Source organism: Protomyctophum parallelum, assembly GCF_964188405.1.
Source record: "Protomyctophum parallelum genome assembly, chromosome: 2".
Lineage (NCBI taxonomy): Eukaryota > Metazoa > Chordata > Actinopteri > Myctophiformes > Myctophidae > Protomyctophum > Protomyctophum parallelum.
Genome location: NC_139699.1, coordinates 7610887 through 7632631, shown reverse-complemented (window position 1 = coordinate 7632631; position 21745 = coordinate 7610887). Strand labels below are relative to the sequence as shown.

Genomic DNA, 21745 nt, shown 5'->3' with positions numbered 1-21745 from the left:
AGTACAGAGTGAGTGAGTGTGTGTGTGTGTGTGTGTGTGTGTGTGTGTGTGTGTGTGTGTGCGTGTGCGTGTTACGGCCGCAGGCCTATAGGTATGTCTTTGCGTGCGTGGTGCGCACAGTGCGCGCCACCTTTGCCTAACCCCTCCCTGTAGATCCGTCAGCGCAGCCATTGGTGGGGAGCATTACCGTCGCTCAGCTGTTGGTCGCCCGCTCCGCACCTCGCTCCTCCAACCGGCTTCTGCACCTGCGCCCACCTGACGGCATAAAGCCGTCCTGCAGCCTTCACTCACGGCCGCTGTCCCAACAGTCACTCCAGAGTGGAGCAGGCTAGAGGCAGCGCGCCCTCCGTGCAGCGACAGAATGCACAGAGTAGTATTATGACTACAGCAAGAGTTGCTATATGTGTGTGTGAACCGTTTAATGTGTAGTATTCCTACGTTCTGAGCAACGGGCCACGGAAGCCTGCTTTTTGTACACTTTGTTAGATTAGAGTAGAGTAGGCAATAGTAGGGCACTGTTGTCACTTTATTTTCGGTTGTTATAGGTTAGTGTGTCTAAAACTCAAGAGGTTAGTTTTAGTATGCTTTTGATTATGTCCTTAGTTGCTCCGTGTGTCATTTATGTGTTTGTAAAAGAGATGTATAGTAATTCATATTGAATACTTATGTATATTGTTTTCCACCATTTGTATGCCACAGCTGAGTAATAAAGAACTCTGGCATTTTACCACCTTGCCTTCTTTAACCGTCCTAGACTCGGTGAGTCGTAACAGTGCGTGCGTGCGCGTGCGTGCGTGTCGGTGAGGGAGAGAGCAGGAGAGTCTTAATCTCTGGCAGGCAGATTTAACCGCCGCTTTCTTTGCATGTCCACATTGCATCCCACATTTGTTCTTGAAATGGGATTTACAGTGTCAAGGAGAGTGTAAGACTGTAAGTAATGCTATAAGTGGAATATTTTCATAATCCGTGAGACTGAGAATCAATCAGACTGTTTACTCCAAACCCCCGATGCACGCACGCGTACGCGCACACAGATTGAAATGGCTTTCGCTGCATGTGCTATACGCATGTAATTGAAAAGGGATGGTCTCAAAAACCCTTCTTCCATGATGCTATTGAAGTCTCAAAAAGATGCTTTTTGCTGTCAGTTCCATTGAACCGCAGGTTAAAAGCATTTGATTTTTGGCCCATACTGCAGGTCCTCATCTTGAGGCACCTCATTTATAGAAGTGGAATCCATTCAATAAATAAATAAATATATAAGGCCTGTGGTTGGCGGTAGAGTCTTTTAGAAGGATCTCTAATGCGCAGACCCACCTTTTGGAGACAAGTTGACAGCAAACCTGCCTACGGTAATGTTACATCGGAAACAAAGACGCACAATTTCAGAAACAAATAAGAAGCATCAGACAAAGAAATGCCGGGGCATTTAATTTAGCGATGCCACAGTGTCAGTTTCATTTCCTCGACTCATCTAAGCGATGTTTACCATCATCCTCTCTTCAGATGGACTCATTCCCTTAATCAAATATTTGAAACGTGTGCGAGTGCCAGCTGTTCGCCACAATGCCGCCTCCGTGGGTTCGGCGCGCATACATTTGCCTCTGCCCTGTTTTTAAAATGAGAAGCAAATCCTTTTATCTGCTTATATGAGGCATGCCTCTCCATTCAACAACACCACCCCCCTCTCTCCCCAACGCCCTCCCACCAGCCTCACCGTCTATTTCAATATCTCTCTGAATCTCTGTGAAATCATAAAAATCCGTCAGCCATGTCCCATTTCTCTCTAAAGCAGAGGCCAGGCACTGTGCTGTTCATCAGGTAATGATGGATCCAGCTTGACGTGTGAGGAGAAATACGCTGGCTGGGAAGGGGAAAAAAAGCTCTGAACTAATTATCTCTCCACAATAAGTAATAGGATTACGCTGCTCTGTGTATGCCATTGACTATTGCAACTCTGTCTTTGAGATGCCTAGAGTCATGCTAGAGTGATTCATGACCCCCTAATATCATACTAAGGAAATATAGTATTTGAGAAAGAGAGTGACCAACTCTACTGTTGGTCATGTGGGATGGTATAGAGCAGACCAGGGGTCTTCTACAGGAGTCCTCAGAGTAGTGGGGTTCCGTCTCCATGTTAAATTTAGTTGTCATTTACAACTCATGTAAAAGTTTCACTTTCAGTACTAATTTGACGGTGAGGGTCTATAGAACCATTTTGGTTCGAGTGGCAATCACCAAAATAAAATAATTGGCCTATAGGGGGCGTAGTCAGGTGCCAAGTGCCAACCCCCATCAGCCCTACCAAAATATGTAAACTGTTGTACCTTTTGATTAAATTATCCAATCTGAACATATGATATATGTATGGATTCACAATCAGGAGTAGCATTTGGTACTTAAACCTTATTAGACATATAATATTTGTTTCCACCCAGTATTGGTGTATATCCACAAAAATAGCAGGAAAAACGAGCTAAAAACTAGTAGTGGGGTCCCTAGACAGACCGTCATTTACAACTCAACAAACGTTTAACTTTCACTTTTAATTTGTAGATAATGACCTATAGAACATTTTTTGTTCGAGTGGCAAGTCTACAAATTAAAAAATATATATATTTTTGCCAAATTTCCAAAATGGCCGAAATCGGAATTATGTTTATTTGAAAAATGTCTTAATTTTCTTATATTGCTGTTTTTTCTTTGTTTTTCTTGCTATATCAAGTTAATCCTGTGTGAGGAATCAACTGAATTTCAAATATTAATGTTTTGAATAATCTGATATAGAAACTAAATAAAGATGGCTGCCAATGTCCATTGAATACTACATTACGCCTAACTTCTATCCTGTTGAACCTAGAATGGTGATGTTGGTGCCTATACCTATGTTATCATGAATGACTAATTGTATAAAAACAAAATACATATAATAAGACAATATGTAATATTTCACACAAATGAGACAATGCAGTACATATGTGGGGAACTAAAGTTAGATATTGGAATATAATACACCACTCCTGTGTTATATATATATATATATATATATATATATATATATATATATATATATATATATATATATATATATTTTAGTTATGTACTGCCACTATAGGGGGCAGAGTAGCAGGTTTGTCTTAATTGTTCAGACTTGGTAGCTTGTTAGTTATAAGACTAAGCATACTGCAGAAGAGCATGAGCTGCACTGATTGCTCTCTTGTTGTATTGATATTTTGAAGGTAAGCAAAAAAGTTAAACATGTCATGAATGATCCTAAAGTGTTTTTTATGAATATGGATAGTCATTGAGTGCCACGATACGGTCTTCTCCCAGCGCAACTGCCTTGTCGTTTATCTCTTGGGTGAGTTCTACCTTCTGGAACGAATGGTCTGCTGCATATGTTTCTTCACCACAAAAGAGACATTTATTACGATTAACAGGTGCACCAGTCCGGCATGATCTTCTTGCCAATGCCACAGCACCTCCAGAATGCCTTTTTTTGCACTGTCAAGTGCTGTTGCCCTATACAGATGCGGACAAGTTGTATGCCAGAATGCACGATTTTTACTTCATGGATTCTACATCTGGAAGTTCAACGTCTGGGTGGGGAGAAGCGTCAATTGCTCTGAACTGACTTGCAAGGCATATATGATGTCTGTGTAGGCTCCTTCTCTACGACTGGCAACTGGATTTGCAAGAGGGCAAACAAGTCTTTCCTTAGGGTCATATCATGAAAAAATATAGAAAATATTAGATTACTATTATTATTATATAACTTTTGTATTTAACAGTTTGCCTCAACATATTAATAGATACAAGAAAACAGTCAGCAGTGCATATAGCTACATTCACATTTACCATTGTAATAATGAAAACACAATTTCTTCCTCAGCATAATTGCTATACTGTAGCTAGCCTTTAGTTTTAGCCTGTGCTATAGCTACAGGCTACTTTGGTTAATGCTAGCTCATACTATTGGGATGTAGTACTTTGGCCACTTATCCCACATGACTATCCATATTCATAAAAAACACTTTAGGATCCTTCATGACATGTTTAACTTTTTTGCTTACCTTCAAAATATCAATACCACAAGAGAGTGCAGCTCATGCTCTTCTGCAGTATGCTTAGTCTTATAACTAACAAGCTACCAAGTCTGAACAATTAAGACACACCTGCTACTCTGCCCCCTATAGTGGCAGTACATAGTATAACTAAAAAAATAAAATAAACAAATATAACACTGGAGTGGTGTATTATATTCCAATATCTAACTTTAGTTCCCCACATAATTATGTACTGCATTGTTTGTCTCATTTGTGTGAAATATTATATATTGTCCTATTATATGTATTTTGTTTTTATACAATTAGTCATTCATGATAACATAGGTATAGGCACCAACATCACCATTCTAGGTTCAACAGGATAGAAGTTAGGCGTAATGTAGCCTCGGTACCAGGCTTTCATTTTTGTTGGTGCAAAAATTGAAAGCCTGGAGGAACGCATTGGCCGCTCTGGTCTAAAAGTGGAGTCAACCCTTCCGGGTGGGCGTCGCTCCAAATTATGTGACGTAGCGCTGCACTAGGGGGGAGAGGAGGGGCCGGGGGTGACGGACAGATCGATGAGATCCAATCAGGGCGCGCGCAAATCTGAGCCGCGACCCGCCCCTCTAGACCAGAAACCTAACACGTTAGCTCAGGCTAGGCGTAATGTAGTATTCAATGTACATTGGCAGCCATCTTTATTTAGTTTCTATATCAGATTATTCAAAACATTAATATTTGAAATCCAGTTGATTCCTCACACAGGATTAACTTGATATAGCAATAAAAACAAAGAAAAAACAGCAATATAAGAAAATTAAGACATTTTTCAAATAAACATAATTCCGATTTTGGCCATTTTGGAAATTTGGCAAAATATATATTTTTTTAAATTTGTAGACTTGCCACTCGAACAAAAATTGTTCTATAGGTCATTATCTACAAATTAGAAGTGAAAGTTAAACGTTTGTTGAGTTGTAAATGACGGTGTGTCTAGGGACCCCACTACTAGTTTTTAGCTCGTTTTTCCTGCTATTTTTGTGGATATACACCAATACTGGGTGGAAACAAATATTATATGTCTAATAAGGTTTAACTACCAAATGCTACTCCTGATTGTGAATCCATACATATATCATATGTTCAGATTGGATAATTTAATCAAAAGTTACAACAGTTTACATATTTTGGTAGGGCTGATGGGGGTTGGCACCTGACTACGCCCCCTATAGGCCAATTATTTTATTTTGGTGATTGCCACTCGAACCAAAATGGTTCTATAGACCCTCACCTTCAAATTAGTACTGAAAGTGAAACTTTTACATGAGTTGTAAATGACAACTAAATTTAACATGGAGACGGAACCCCACTAGAGTTACTACAGGGGGCTTTTCATCCTGACAGTTTTCTGAAAAGGCTGTGTTTCTATGTCAGTCGCTCTTTGATTTCTCAAAAATAGCAGACCTACAAGCGCTATTTTTCAATAGCTAAAGCATAACGTAATGCTAACACCGAAAGGGGTTCCCGCAAAATGGGTTAAAGGATGTGAATGCATTGTTTTCTACATGGCAGGTAGTGATATTACAACACATACGAACGATGCTACGACTGGGAGAAGATTTGAGCAGATGTTTGAAGATACAAAACACAGGAGCTCTAGAAGTCACATGATAAAACTGAAGCCTATACTTTTTTGTATTTCTCAAAGAGACACTACCTGCCATAGGAAACAATTAATTAATTAATAATAATTATAATAATAATTAATAATAATAATTTAAAAAAAGAGAAGACCAAGTACAGAGCTAACGGTATAGTATTGAGTGTATAATTGGTTAAGTGTCTGCAAACACACATTTAACATGAATACAATAATGTATTGGACGGGGGCCCTGCTTCATCTCTCTCTCGTAGCTATAATTTATAGGGGTTCCTTGGAATGAAAAATGTGGAAGACCCCTGGAGTAGACTCCAGGGGTCTCCTTCTGTCTCAGCTGAATGTATACTGAGATTCACAAGGAAAAGACTGCTATTCCTCTCCGTTCCGCAGCTCAGTGTGCAGGCGCTCCGACCAGTCAGTCTACATGTACACATTCATTGATTATTTAATTGTTGTGTCCTCCACTGCACTCAAGCCTCATGGGTTACGCTTACAGCCCGTTTACACTATATTCACATAATTCTTTCCATTACAGCTCAGAGCTTTCCGTCTTCTCTCCCACAAGCTTGACAAATAAAATGTGCCACAACAAAAACTCCTTTCCCTGAAACCTATCTCAAGTTTTTGACTCCCTTACGGAGCTATGTGTGTGTGTGGGTGGGTGGGTGTCTGGGTGGCTGCACAGCATGGTTGTTTTTCACCACCTGTGCGCAACCTAACACACACAAACACACATGCACATATTAACTGTATATATGGTGATTCCGGGTGTGCCAGTACAGTACAGTGACAGTACAGTACAGTAGAGGGTACAGTAGAGGGACCCCCACACGGTAACTGTGTTATTTCTCAACCGTTTCGGCAACGGGCCGGCACCCTGGGTACGTTCCTGTCGGTCTGGAACTTCCGCCCCATAATCAATTTAACTCGAGGAAATCGCCAGAAATAGAAGACATCTTACTAACAAATACCCGGTATCTCTCTTATAGTTATATCATCATATTTAGGGCAATAAAACAATCAATTTCATCAAGTTCACAAAACAAACAGCATCTCTTCCTCTGGAGTGGCATTAAACCTGCCAGTCTCCAGAGCTAATGGTAATATAACTGACCATTATGGAACTGTTACTGTACACTAGTCACTAGTGCAGCGACAGAGATTGCTAAATGTTGTGGAGTGACTCACCAAGCCCCATTCAAGCCCAGAGTCTCCACATGGCGGGCACCAAACTTTACCTGTGTGCCACAGACTGCCAACTGATCAGCATCACTTCTCCACTGGCTAGACAGCCTTTCACATCTAGCAACACCTGGTCTCAGAAGCACTGCAGTGCAACCAGTGTTCATTTTGACAGCACATTTTGATTTAGTTGTGGGCTAACTGCAGCGAGCACAACTACTTCCACATACTTTGTGCTAATAATCTAGTTCAAACTTCAACATGTTCAGCTTTATGCAGTTCTTTTTTGCTTGGTAAATGGTGCACTTTAATGGTAAATGGTGCATTTATATAGTGTCTTTATCCAAGGCACTTTACATAGTGCATTACATTCGCCCATTCACACACACATTCATACACTGATTTGGGGTCTTGCCCAAGAACACTTTCGAAGACAGGAGGAGCCGGGATTCGAACCGCCGACCCATGGATCATGGGTGCTCTACCTCCTGAGCCACAGTCGCCCCTGCTTGAAAGGTCAGATCTTTCTAGGTTCACACGTGGTGCGACCTGTGGTTGCTATATATTGCTTTCAAACCTCTGCCGCTTCCTGGGGCGGCAGTGAATACGTCACCATCCATCATCACGGCGCTGGGCAGGCAAAGGGTCCATTTTAGTTGTAATTATTTTAATACTTGTTCTACTGTACATTGCAGGTTTTCTGCAGGAACAGCTTTCATAGTCTTCTGAATAAAACTTCATTCAGTGTGTGTGTGTGTGTGTGTGTGTGTGTGTGTGTGTGTAATCATACCGGCGAGGCGAATGGACGCCGAGTTAAAGATGGCTTCATCACGCAGCTCCCTCACGTACACCGTAACCGTGGAGACGGCATCGGGCCACACTCCATCAGACACTCGTACCTGGAACTGGTATGTGTCTGACGGGGTGTTCTCCTTGATGATCAAAAACCCTGTCCGCTTGTTCAGGATGAAGTAACTGAGGGCAAGACACGCACGCACGCACGCACGCACGCACGCACGCACGCACGCACGCACGCACGCACGCACACACACACACACACACACACACACACACACACACACACACACACACACACACACACACACACACACACACACACACACACACACACACACACACACACACACACACACACACACACACACACACACACACACACACACACACAGACTTAAACCCAGTGGTGTAAAGTAATTAAGTGATTAAGTACAATTTTGAGGTATTTGTACTTTACTTGGGTATATCCAATTTCCAATACTTTTACTTCTACTCCACTACATCTCAGAGGCAAATATTGTACTTTTTACTATACAATTATTTGATAACTTATTATTACAAAACACACATAAACTACTTCAGCCTTATATACATTTTGGCAATTTTAAAATAGCCAATCTACAGGCTCAAAATGTGTCGTGATGCAACGCATTGTTAGCTTGTAGATCTACTATTTTCAAAAGATTTGTATACATTTTAGATGGGACATTCTGTGCTTTCACTTTTGGTACTTTTGTACTTTTAGTCAAGTACTTGTCAAGTAACTTCTATGCAATATGTATTTCTATATTGCAGTATTGATACTTTTACTTCAGTAAGAAATGTGAGTACTTTTTCCACCACTGCCTTAAACCATACTTACATGGTAATAAAAGAGAGAAACATAATATAATTATAAAAAGGTGTCGGGGTGAATGAAGCAACAGGGAAAGGAACATGAATAAAGCAGACCCGACGGCAGGAATGACATGAGAGGGAAGTGATTTCACGTGGTGGAGGTCTCCAACACTCCGTCTCGCAGATGAGCTCATTTCAGTTAAATTAGAGTGGAAATCAAAGGAGCCGCGGCACATCAAACACCCAACCGCCCGCTGACGGAGACACAATCAGGGCCAAAGGAGCTGGACGCGTGACGCTCATGCACCCTTGTATTCAACGGTCCAACTGCACCGTTGTGCTTTAACCCATTTAGACCTGATACCTATGTTTCTATATCAGTGGTGCTCAATATTTCATGTCAAGGACCCCAAAAATTATATGTAATCGGCCACCGACCCACATCTGAAAATATGTTGTTCCAGTGATCCCCCGGAAGCAATTCTTTTTAGTTAAAAACGTTCGCCGTGAAAGAATATATATTCAAAGATTTTCACGATTTTTCAAAAATAGCAGACCTACAAGCTCGTAGCACGGCACTCGTGCCGCGTTATGAGCTTGTAGATCTGCTATTTTTCAATGGCTAAAGTATAACAATGCTTAAAACACCACAAGGGGTTCCCGCCCTAAATGGGTTAAAAATCAACAGAACAACCCTGCGAAATCAACCGGGCTTCGCCTATGCCAAAACTAAATGATTTGGGTGGACCTCACATTTGGCAAGTGCTTCTGAATGCTGATGTCAACATACTGCCAATAGTATAATAGTATGGTTATGGTAATAGACCCTTTTCGCAGCTTCCGTTTTGTAAAAGTAATAACGTTAATTGTGTGCCAGCATGACGTTAAATATAGATGAGCTGTCCATGCTGGCACAGTGAAATGTTAATAACACACCCACATAACACACCCACAATTAATGTTGTTACCTTCTGCTGTGTTTACCAAAATATATGTTGTGAAAATGGTCAATTGGTAGTGCTATACATAAGCGTGCACACAATCTAGATAGCATACTGTACATTTACACATTTGCTCAGTAGGAACCACCTGGGGACGTAATAGTAATAATAGACATTAAAATGTTCTTGAGGGATATGTGTTTGTATTTGCGTGCGTGCATGCGTGAGAGAGTGCGCACCCACTGACAGTGTATCTACTTAACGTGTCTACTACCTTTAAACAGAGATCTCAAGATGAGCAGACTCAAACACACCCTGTCACAATCTCCTCGGCTCATCTCAAGCTCAGTTCAGACCAAAGACCCAGGTGTCACATCAAGGGCACTGAGCAACACAACGCAAGGAGGGTGGGGGGTGGTATGGAAACAGAGATAGGAAAGAGGACAACATTCAGATAACTGGTCACATAGGACATAGGACATAGGAAAGAGTTAACAGGAAGAAGGAAAGGCAGACAAGAGAGGAGGAAGAAGGTGGTGAAGCAAGCAGAAACGAACGGAGTAAATGGATGTAAGGAAGGAGTGAGTAGAAGGATCACCAAACAGAGAAGGAAGCCATGATATAAGTAATGAAATGAAGGACAAACTGCAGGACACAGATATACAGTACATAGGCTATGGACAACAGATAGTGTGAGGGGGTTGGGGGGGGGGGGGGGGGGGGGGCAAACATATGCAGGGGGAATAATTTGAGGGAGTATTTACTTGGTTACGTGTCCTTCAAAAACATATGTTTTGTTATCCCAGTCATCAGGGTCTGGAGAGTAGATTTTCCCCAGGACAGTGGTTGGCATACGGCCTGAGGATGGAAAACAAAACATATCGCCAAAGCAATGATTGACTGTATGAATGCATAATGAAGGTGGAGTTTAATCGAAAGACCTGCACCATTGTGAAAGTTGAGACAGGACAACAGTAGTCTAGTTAACATTGTAAAACGTATAGCAGAGTATAGAAAGTCACATTGCCTAACACATTTCATGGTTAGGAGTGTGTGTGTGTGTGTGTGTGTGTGTGTAATTCCACTTTAAGACAAATTTTTATACTTTGGCCTTTAATCCAGCTTGAACCTAGATTCATCACTGGTAGTTGATTGTAGTTTATTTTATAATTTTTGTATTTTATTTTGCATTGTTCTATGATAATTTAACTATGTACCGTTATTACTATGTACCGTCCTGATTGTTTTATATATTTTCTTTTGTGAAACCTTGTGGAACATTGGAAACCTTGTGTTTAGAGAAATGTGCGATATACATATACATTTGATTGGATTGGACTCCCCACACGCACGTCTGTGTTGTCACTGCTGTGTCCTGCTGACTCACCTACCAGTGAGGAGCCCCCACCGGGAGGACGTACTGTAGACTGGCCTTCGTGCTACTCCTCCCACCAAACATCATCCTCCTCCCCGCCCGGCTTCTCTCCCCACTAACACGGACCAATTGTGTTCGCACAGACACCCGACAAAACTGGATGCAGCACAGAGGGTTCGAACCATAGGTTCGAACCCACAACCTCAGTGATGGTGTGCAGGGAATTTATGACTACGCCACCCAACTACGGAAAGGAATTCACACTCTGGATGAGAATACTGTTTGCCAATGATTGTGTAAGAAGTGTGAGCTAAAGCATTGCAAAGGAACAGCACGCATTCATACCGGAGCCGTTATTTTCAAATCCAGAGTAGAGTAGTAGAAAAACAAGGTTATCTCCAAGGAAACAGGTGTTATTATCAGCGAGGGCAGATGCTGTGCTGTGGCACGTACTGCATGCCCAATGTTTAAAGTTTTATTAATTGCGACCGACAATATCAGACTCCAAGTCTTAGGAATTAATTATTGGGTGAGTATAAACGCTGTGCATGTTAGTCTGCTAACCGCACGATCTATGGCTGTGTATTTGGAATACAATAAATGTATATAAGATCAAACATTCTAGGGCTAACTAGTTAACAGAATCGATGGTCACATACGATGGCATACATACTTTCACAATGAATTGACCGGGGCTGTCTATTTGTTGAATAGCGTATCGTGTTTTAATTCATTTTCTTGATTTGATTTTAAAACATGCTTTAAATGAAATCATCGCTCGTATAGCACAAAGAAAGTTGTGATGATGGCAAGTGACGAAGAGTAATGTTTCCCTTTGAAAGTAAAGAAACAAGTATGTTCGGTTTTCCTGAAACGGAATGCCCGACAATATCATTGGAAGACGTGAAACCAAGAGTCACTTGACAAACGGACAACAGGACAAGCGATATATATATATATATATATATATATATTAGTAATGTGAGATTAATGGGCAAACACATCCGTATCGGCCGATTTTAGTTGTTTTTAGATTAATCGGCATCGGTTTGATAAATCAATCAATCAATCTTTACAGATAAACAAGTCCAAAGTAACAGCTTGAACAGATAAGCTCACAATAATGAATATAAAGGTATTAAAGTGAAATCTGACCTGCCGTGCAGATGTATTTTTCAGAATGGACACATTTTTTATAATTTTTTAATACAGAATGAGATCATATCGACATCGGTCATATCAGTTATCGGCCGTAACAGCAATTAATCATATTGGATGTCGAACTCGGACAAAATGTCTCATCGGCACATCCCTAATATATATATATATATACTGTATATTGTGCTGTATATTCACAAAATGTGAAATTATTTGTCATTACAGTGGTTTGCGAGATCATTGGCCTGGGCATAGAAGGAAAATAAAAAACTTGAAATATGTATATATTTATGTATATTATATGCGCTGTACGCCCTTCGATATATTTCTTCTGCCATTGACAATAGTTACAGCATTGATGCCGCACAACATTTTTTATGTACTAGGAAGCATGGAATTTTTTCACTGTCCTACCCCATGTTCTCTCATTCCGTATAATGAGGGAAAGCCCTTGGCCTGGAAAATGAAAGGCTAGAGTACTCTGAGTACTATGTGTTTCACATCGCTATAGCCATTTGTTGTTGCTGCTGGTGAGGAGGGAGAGCATAATGGAAAATGCTGTTTGAATGCACAATGATTACAGTAGTATACAATGCAAGATATTGCAGTATCCTTGCTGCTACACCCTGCACCATTCAGCCAGTAAGCCCATGAACGGCACCGGGCTTACTCTTGTGAGAGTAACCGTATAAACATAACATAGGTGTAAACATAACATAGCAAGATGCCATAAAGCTTTCTAGTAATACAGTATGCTGTTTGCCTTCTCGAGGCGTGAGTGTGAGGGGGAGGGCGGGGGGGGGGGGGTGCATGCTTATAAGAAGTCCTAGGAATGAGATACAGTAATCCACAAGTCTACAAATGTGCAGTGAACCTTGCAAGCTAACTTAAATAATGTACATACAAATGATTATGTAATTGTTATGATCTATCTATTTTTTTTTACCTTATGTTCACCTTGTTACTTTAGAATGATTAAGATCGCATTATTCCACATTAGCTCCATGGAGTATTTGCTTGTTTGTATGTATGTTGTTATGTATGTATGTTACTGTGTTTCTCTGTTACAAGCTGCTGCTCGCAACTAATTGCCCCTAGTGGGATTAATATCTTTGAAGTTGAACGTACCAGTACCACCTCTTGGCACCAAAAACACTGCTGTCCCCAGCCACGCACGCACACACGCACGCACGCACGCACGCACGCACGCACGCACGCAGGTCAATTCAATAGTAGCCTGGCAACAGTCTGGCAACATTTGGTTAACACTCTCATGTTAATCAAATATAATTATGATGTATCTATCTTTGCAAACAGTTGCAATGTGTTGCAATGTGACATAGCTGTACCCCCTCCAACTGTATATACTTTCACCATTTTTTTAAATTATATTTTGACACTTGCTTTGGCAATGTAAATGCAACGCTCCACCATGTGAACAGCCTCGTAGTGCAGTGTGCGTTGCATCTAATTTCTCAGTTTACATTTATAAGGTTTCCAAAAACAGCCAAAGTATGAAAATAGGCTTAAAGGCCCTCATTTAAATGAGGGCCAAAGTGTTTAAAGCGCAAATAACATGCATTTTAAAACTGCTTTTAATATTTCATATCATATTGTCTATGTTATTTCTAATGGTTTGAGCCTCAATCACCACTCTGATATAACCAGGCCTTGTCATTTCTTTCTGGACTTTGAAAGCAGTTTTAGCTGCAATACCACAATGTCCTGAGGTGGTGGGGGTGCTGATATGCAGATTATTTAATATTTCAGTCATTATAATACTGATGCTAGATAAAACCAGGCTTGTTTCCATTCCATGCCAGCTTGGAAAATCAACAATGGTGGACATTGTAAACAAAGTGGAAATGCAAATTTGGAACTGAAGACTGAAGAAGGAGGAATTATACAAAGTAGGGTGTCATTGATGACATCACGATGAGACCAAAATCAGTTGAGCTGTTCCTGAGAGCAATTTCTATTAAAGCACCTGATATGATATGAAAGCCTGATTGTTCAAAATTGGTTATTTGTGGGGATAGAAAACACATAATGGGAGCCCTAAAAATACAAAAGAAATTGAAAAAGTTGAATTTTATGTTATAGCTCCTTTAAATTGTTCCTCCAGAACCCACATTGAGAACAATGGTGTACATAATGTACACAATGTACAGCATGTCTTTCTCTCCTCTGTCCTTCTCACCTCTGTGACTGTTGATGAAGATCTTCTTCTCCCCGGCGAGATGAGCGTGGTCGTTCTGGTCGCCGATGGCCACCGTCAACGTGGCGGTCGTGGTCTTGGCCGGGCGTCCGCTGTCGCTCATGACGACCGGAATGCGGAACTCCTTCTGCCGCTCGCGGTCGAACATCCTCAGGGCCGTCAGAGTGGCCGTTCCGTTCAGGTTGTCCTGGAGGTGGAAGTCGTCGCTGTGGCGGTACTCTGCAGGGACGGTGAAGTGGAAGGGGGGCCCGTTCTCCAAGGAGTCCCTGTCAACGGCCCAAAGGAGAGTCGACGTCTGGTTCAGCCTGACCACCTAGAAGGCATTGTGTTCAGTGATACGTCAATTAATTTTAGTTTTGTCGTGTCACCACGTCTTGTTGAATCAATGACTGCGTTGGTCTCATCACTTTTAGACAGTGGTGGACAAAGCATGGATACTGGTATACTTTTGGTCCACAACCACAAAAGCAATAGAACAAGGATCCTTCAGCTGCTGCTCCACCACCCAGAGATGTTCCGGGATTAAAGGGGCAAAATATCTGTTAAGGGTGGCTCCCGGCTGATGACCCTGCAGCTGGCACCATACAGTAGCACCATCGGAGGTGTGTCAGGCAGAAATGCCCAGCAAGTCTTCTCACTTGTGCTTACAGTACATCTACTCAACTACAAATTGTGTAAAGTTAAAGACAGTACTGGAGTACACCTTTCCCCAAATGCATTGGTGTGTTGAAATTTTGACTTTTTCCCAAAATATTGTAAGGTGTTCAAGAAATTTCTTGAACACCTATTATAGTGAAAATAGCAGAATGTCAATCTCACAACATGTTGCATCGCAGCATGCTGTATCTTATAGAACTGCTTTTTGTTCACTATATTAGAAGTGTTTAATTCATAATTAACTTTATACCTTCCTAGAATTGTGTCAAAATACTGTATTTGTGTGGAAGTCATGTAAAGTAAAGTAAAGTATATATATACACCGGTATATATACAGTATATATAAATATATATATATATATATATATATATATATATATATACATACAGTATATATATATATATATATATATATATATATATTTTTTTTTTAAAGCTTGAAATGAAAAATGTTGAGAATAACGCATTATTGATCTGTTTTGTTCACTGTCATGAAAATGGTAATTGGTGCATTTATATAGCGCCTTTATCCAAGGCGCTTTACAGAGATTGTGCATTACATTCACCCATTCACACACACATTCATACACCGATTGCGGCGGAAGCCATGCAAGGCAACAATCAGCACATCGGGAGCAATTTGGGGTTCAGTGTCTTGCCCAAGGACACTTTGACATGTAGACAGGAGGAGCCAGGATTCGAACCGCCGACCCATGGATCATTGGACGACCTGCTCTACCTCTTGAGCCACAGTCGCCCTACATGAACATGAACATGAACATGCTCTGAGCAGTCCAGCTTACCTGTGGTCCGGCCACGTTCTCAAAGACGACAGGGTTGTACGCCGCCTCAAACTCTGGCCCGTTGTCGTTGACGTCCAACAGCGGCAGCTGGACCGTGGCACTGCCCGTGAGAGCCGGGACTCCGTGGTCCGTCGCCAGGACGACCAGGTGATGCTGTCCCGTGGTCTCCCGGTCCAGAGGCCGGGCCACGGTCAGAACGCCCGATTGGTCGATGGAAAACAGCCCCGTGGGGTCAGAGTCCTCCGACAGGCTGTAGGTGATCTCCCGGTTCAGACCCGAGTCGGAGTCGCTGGCGGCCAGACGCGCCACGCTCGTACCCACGGCCACGTCCTCGGGGAGCGGAGCCAGCGACAGGAAGTGGGGAATGAAGACGGGCGCATGGTCATTGTAGTCCTCCACCTCGATGACACAGTGCAGCAGGCTGGAGAAGTCCAGGTCCTCCACCTGCCACAGAAACGCACATACTTTTCCTTTTCTTTATTTATCCTAGGAATTTTGTAGCCCATTTTTTTTATATTTTATATTAAAAATATAAAAATAAAAAATAAAGGCGAAAGCCACAAATAAAAATAAAAAAATAAACATGAAAGGAAAAAACATGACGGTACGTCAGTGGGTTCCCAATATTTCATACCTTGAGGGTGAGGTTGAAGCGTTGCTCGCTGGGCCGTTCGTAGTCCAGCCGTTTCTTCAGCCTCAGGGTCCCGCGCTGCTCCTGCCGGTAGCTGACCATGAAAAACTTCTGCTCCTGGTCTCCTGCCACAACGCTGAAGGTCAGCTGTGCATTCTCTCCGGTGTCTCTGTCCTCAGCGGAAAGTTCCAGGACCTGACAATAGGCACAGAAACCCACGACCCAATGAAAGATCATTAATATCTGTTATACCTAATATGTTGTTGTTGTTCTTGCCAGGGTGAGATATAAGAAGAACTAGATGGAGTCGCAATTATAAACCTTATAGAGCACCGAAGTCCTGACGTAACTCGCTCATCCCGACGATTCCCCTGGTTCGCGGAAGTAATTTCTCTATGGAGAATAACATGGGGTGATCTTAATATCGTCTACTATAAGCGTTGTGGTCCAAAAATAAACAAGCTGTCTCGGCGTTATTGTCAGGGAGGTGTCTCTGTATCGTTTGCAACAGTCAGTCACTCATATATGATACAGTCTGCTTCTAGCGAAAATCTAACGAATTCAGTAGCAGTAAATTAGCCTTTTCTCTCAGTCAGTTGATTCTTCATATCCATATGAGTGAAGCGGCCGGGATGACATGTTTATTTTTCAAACACAGTTGTTATATGAGGCGATCTAAAATCGCCTCAATGGGGATTTCAATGCAACTAAACAAATACATGAACCTGGGGACTGACGCCCTCTACTGAAAGTGACGTCAGACTTCGGTGCTCTATAGCCTTATACATTAGGGTTGTACTTATTGTACTATTGTAATATTGTTGACTAGGACTAAAAGACTAAAAAGACTAAGATTTTGATATTCATCAACTAAGACCAGACTAAGACCGTGTTATTCAAAAGACTAAAGACTAAATTAGAATTTGCTGTCGTACACTGTAGTACCACACCAATACAAAAAAACTAAAACCTCTGCATTAGGCTCGGCGTTCTCGGAGATCTTGGCCAGGCAGGAGGAGTGCTCTGTTGTGAATCTGGGCGCGTGGTCGTTGATGTCTCTGACCCGGACGGTGGCGGTCCCGCTCCCCGCCATCCCCCCTCCGTCCCGGGCCTCCACCACCAGCAGGTAGGACTCGGCCTGCTCGCGGTCCAGCCCGCTCCTGGACACACTGATGGTCCCCGTGGTGGGGTTGATGGAGAACATGTCCTCCTCGCCACCACCACCTGTCACGGTTACAAATGGGAGTTTACGATTAACCGTCCCAAAAATAATTGCTATTAACAATTTAATTGTGTTCCAATTCAACGTTTGCCTTTAAGGCTTCGTAATCACAAATTTCACAGGGCAGACACGACAAATAACTTAAGGCTTCGTAATCACAAATTTCACAGGGCAGACAAATAACTTAAGTATACAAGGAAATCACTGACAGATTTAATATTTGTAATAATCTTTTCTTTCCCAAAAATGTACCAAAAAAAGTAGAAATTTACCTGCTATTTGTGCAATTAAAAAAAAGAAAAATGTAATAAATGAAAATGTAGAATGGACATTACACAATGGACATTTTTCAACATGGAAACGATCGTCGCTTATAATGCAAAAGCAATTACGATTATCTAAAATAATTGCAATTAGACGACTATATATGTAATAATGATGACAGACAGGCCTACCAGCGTTCAGACTGTATATGTAATAATGATGACAGACAGGCCTACCAGCGTTCAGACTGTATATGTAATAATGATGACAGACAGGCCTACCAGCGTTCAGACTGTATATGTAATAATGAATACAGACAGGCCTACCAGCGTTCAGACTGTATATGTAATACTGATGACAGACAGGCCTACCAGCGTTCAGACTGTATATGTAATACTGATGACAGACAGGCCTACCAGCGTTCAGACTGTATATGTAATAATGATGACTGACAGGCCTACCAGCGTTCAGACTGTATATGTAATAATGATGACAGACAGGCCTCCCAGCGTTCAGACTGTATATGTAATAATGATGACAGACAGGCCTACCAGCGTTCAGACTGTATATGTAATAATGATGACAGACAGGCCTACCAGCGTTCAGACTGTATATGTAATAATGATGACAGACAGGCCTACCAGCGTTCAGACTGCCCACGATCCTGTAGGAGAGCACGGCGTTCTGGCCCACGGCCGAGTCGTCCAGGTCGGTGGCGCTCATCTCCATGACCGACGTGCCGGCGGCCGAGTCCTCCGCCACGTCGCCGTGGCAGCTGGGCGCGCAGGCGAAGACGGGAGCGTTGTCGTTGATGTCCCACACGTTGATGATGACGTCCGTGAAGCCCGTCAGGCCCTCGCCGCCTTCGTCCGTGGCCAGGACCACGAAGCGCCACACCGCGCGCTCCTCGCGGTCCAGCGTGCGCTGGGCGTAAATCTTACCCGTGACCTCGTCGATGACGAATTCGCTCTCGGCGCCCTGGCCGTGCAGGGAGTAACGCAAGGCCTCCTGGTCTGCGTCCTTATCGGGGTCGGTTGCCGTTACCTGCAACGTCAAAGGAATGGGGGTGAGGCCAAGGGAGAGAAAGAGGGTATAAGAGGAGATAATTATTGACAAGCTGCTGAATTGTGTGAACACGCACACGCACACACGCACGCACGCACGCACACACACACACACACACACACACACACACACACACACACACACACACACACACACACACACACACACACACACACACACACACACACACACACACACACACACACACACACACACCAACAATTACACCTCAGGCAGGCCGAGAATGTTTCAACTTAGCATTGGAAATTGCATCGGATGTACAGTATAGAGCCAAAATTAACTAATGTTATTTTTGCAATAGCCTTGGAAAATGCACAAATAGAGTTGAAGTAGAAGACAAAATGTTTCAATAAGTCATACAACACAGTGTATGATGCCACCATATGCAACTGGCATAAAGAGAGACTTCAACAGCCATGAGAGTGAGGCATGTTCCCATTGACAGATGTGACCTATTTTAAGTCATATCTGGCACATTTGTAAATCTACTGATCTCTGATTACATACTAGTTGAAAAGGGCAATAATTTGCTGCCAGTGGTGTTTTTCTGGAATGACATATGTGTATATTATTATTACTACTACAGTATATATTAAAATAATGTATATGGGTTCCATGTACATCACATATACACATTCCCATAACTGCTCTCAGTAGCAATGTCATTTCATCGAATTATACTAACACTATTTTAAATGTCTTGCTGGAGTATCTTAGCTTGAACTCATTCTTGGCGGATGGAAGGTCAGTGATGTAGCCAGGGGTCACACTTGGCTGTGCTTGCACAGTAATTACTTGATAAAATCTGGAATTAATTTGATGAGTAGAAGAGAACTCATCCAAAGGCCAATGTGTCTTACGTGAGAAGCAGTTGACAAGAGGGGAATCAAATAAATCTAAATTAAGTCCAGATTGAACAGATAAAATTGACAGATTTTGAAAGTGTCTCACAACCATTATTGGGCCACTGCTGAAATCTCATATTGGCAATACAATTACTCGTTAGCGTCTGGCCTAACCATACCACTAGAAAAATGTGCATGCTGCTTCAACAGCTATAAAAAAGACCATTCTTAAAAGCTAGTTTGTCTTGGGTGTTGTGTTGAAAAGAGTATGCAAGGTTGTATAATTGTTTATTTTATCCTCTGAGGCCTTTGTTTGAAGCTCTGTTTGAATGGCCTTTTCTTTGTGTTCAGCCCTCGTGTACAGCTGGTGTACTATACTTTAAAAAAAGTTGGCAAACATTGGCCAAATTGTTAAATAATATAATAAAGAGGCAACAACTGTGAAAACTGTTGCGAAAACTGTGTTGCGAGGCATTATGAACTTGTAGATTGGCTATCTTCAAAATACTAGGCAATTTTAAAATTTAATTTTAAATATTGTAATCAAGATGCATGATGAAGTTAGAATTTAGAACAGAACATCGGCTCTCTGTTCTAATACGAAACAGGTCGGGAGGGTTGAGAAAAGCCCTTCCTAGCAACGACCGTTTAAAAAATATATTTTAGTGATCCCATTTTATACCGTCCCCACACGTCCCAGGCATGGGCGGTTTTATTTGATAGGACGTGTGTGGACGTCCTGGGCATCAAACGTGTTAATGTATCTATGGAGCCGAGTCAAACAAAATGTAATATCTCAACTGGGGGAGTCCCCAGTTAAAATATGATTATTTGGGGGGTCCCCTGTTCAAATATGATTATTTGGGGGGGTCCCCAGTTCAAGTAATGATTATTTTTGGGGGTCCCGACCTGCTATATGGTGCAGATGAAAGGATGATAGAACTATTATACCTGCAGCACGAAGACAGGTGAGCCGTCCAACTCCTCCGTGACGCTGCCGTAATACTCGTTAACGGTGAACACAGGCGCCTCGTCGTTCTTGTTCACCACAGTCACTGTCACTGTCGTGTAGTCCTCCCACTTGCCGTCCGAGGCCAGGACATGGAGCTTGTACCTGAAAACAAGAGGCCAGGACAGGGAGCTTGTACCTGAAAACAAGAGGCCAGGACATATGGAGCTTGTACCTGAAAACAAGAGGCCAGTACATATGGAACTTGTACCTGAAAACAAGAGGCCAGGACATATGGAGCTTGTACCTGAAAACAAGAGGCCAGGACATATGGAGCTTGTCCCTGAAAACAAGAGGCCAGGATATATGGAGCTTGTACCTGAAAACAAGAGGCCCCATGTACTGGCCTCTTGTCCCTGAGTAACAAGACATTGTTTTTCCTCACACCGAGAAAACCTGTCGCTGATTTGTGCTGACCACGGACGGTCATGTCCATATTTAGAATCCGAGCAGCAAACACTGCCTCAGAGTGAGGTCCCAATAGGCATGTAATTACCGCTTCTGGCCTTTTTTAAATGACACATACTGGAAAATACAATTCCCTCAGGAAATCCGGGCCTGTCAAAAAAACATGGCCTCTCTCTCTCTCTCCTACCTGCATCCGACACAGATGCATAAAGAGACTTCACAACAACTGCTAGCGTCACTGCGGGGTTGTGTTGCAAAGATAAATAACATAAAAATGATCAATACACAACTCCATGAACCATTACCACACCGCACACACGTATGCACACAGTATATACTATAATCGTTGCTGTTGGGCATATTCAAACTTCTCCCCTACTCCCTACTCGATCATACTACAGCCACATATTGCACATATAAAGACCCCAGGAAAGTGTTCTAAATCTTCTAAATGTCATTAACATATATTTTTTGGCAAAAAAGTTGAAGTGTCCCTTTAAACTGTCCGGAACAAACTGGGTAGTGTGAAACTTTTGGGGGCAAAAGATGCAATTGCTGGGGTTGAGAAAAATAAAGTTAAGTCAAATAATAAGTTACTTTTAGCA

The 21745-nt window shown here is 42.2% G+C and overlaps 1 protein-coding gene across 1 annotated transcript in view; it reads right to left on the bottom strand.

Annotated features, from left to right (window-relative positions):
* LOC310877409 (neural-cadherin) overlaps positions 1-21745 on the bottom strand; it is a gene marked incomplete at both ends in the record, with an annotated part of 328331 nt that overhangs the window by 124122 nt on the left and 182464 nt on the right. The window contains 8 exons of the mRNA XM_083791243.1: positions 7679-7863; positions 10229-10322; positions 14198-14528; positions 15676-16119; positions 16310-16501; positions 17277-17530; positions 18434-18836; positions 20675-20837. Coding sequence (XP_083647369.1) covers positions 7679-7863; positions 10229-10322; positions 14198-14528; positions 15676-16119; positions 16310-16501; positions 17277-17530; positions 18434-18836; positions 20675-20837 — 2066 coding nt within the window. The remainder of the gene's footprint in view (positions 1-7678; positions 7864-10228; positions 10323-14197; positions 14529-15675; positions 16120-16309; positions 16502-17276; positions 17531-18433; positions 18837-20674; positions 20838-21745) is intronic.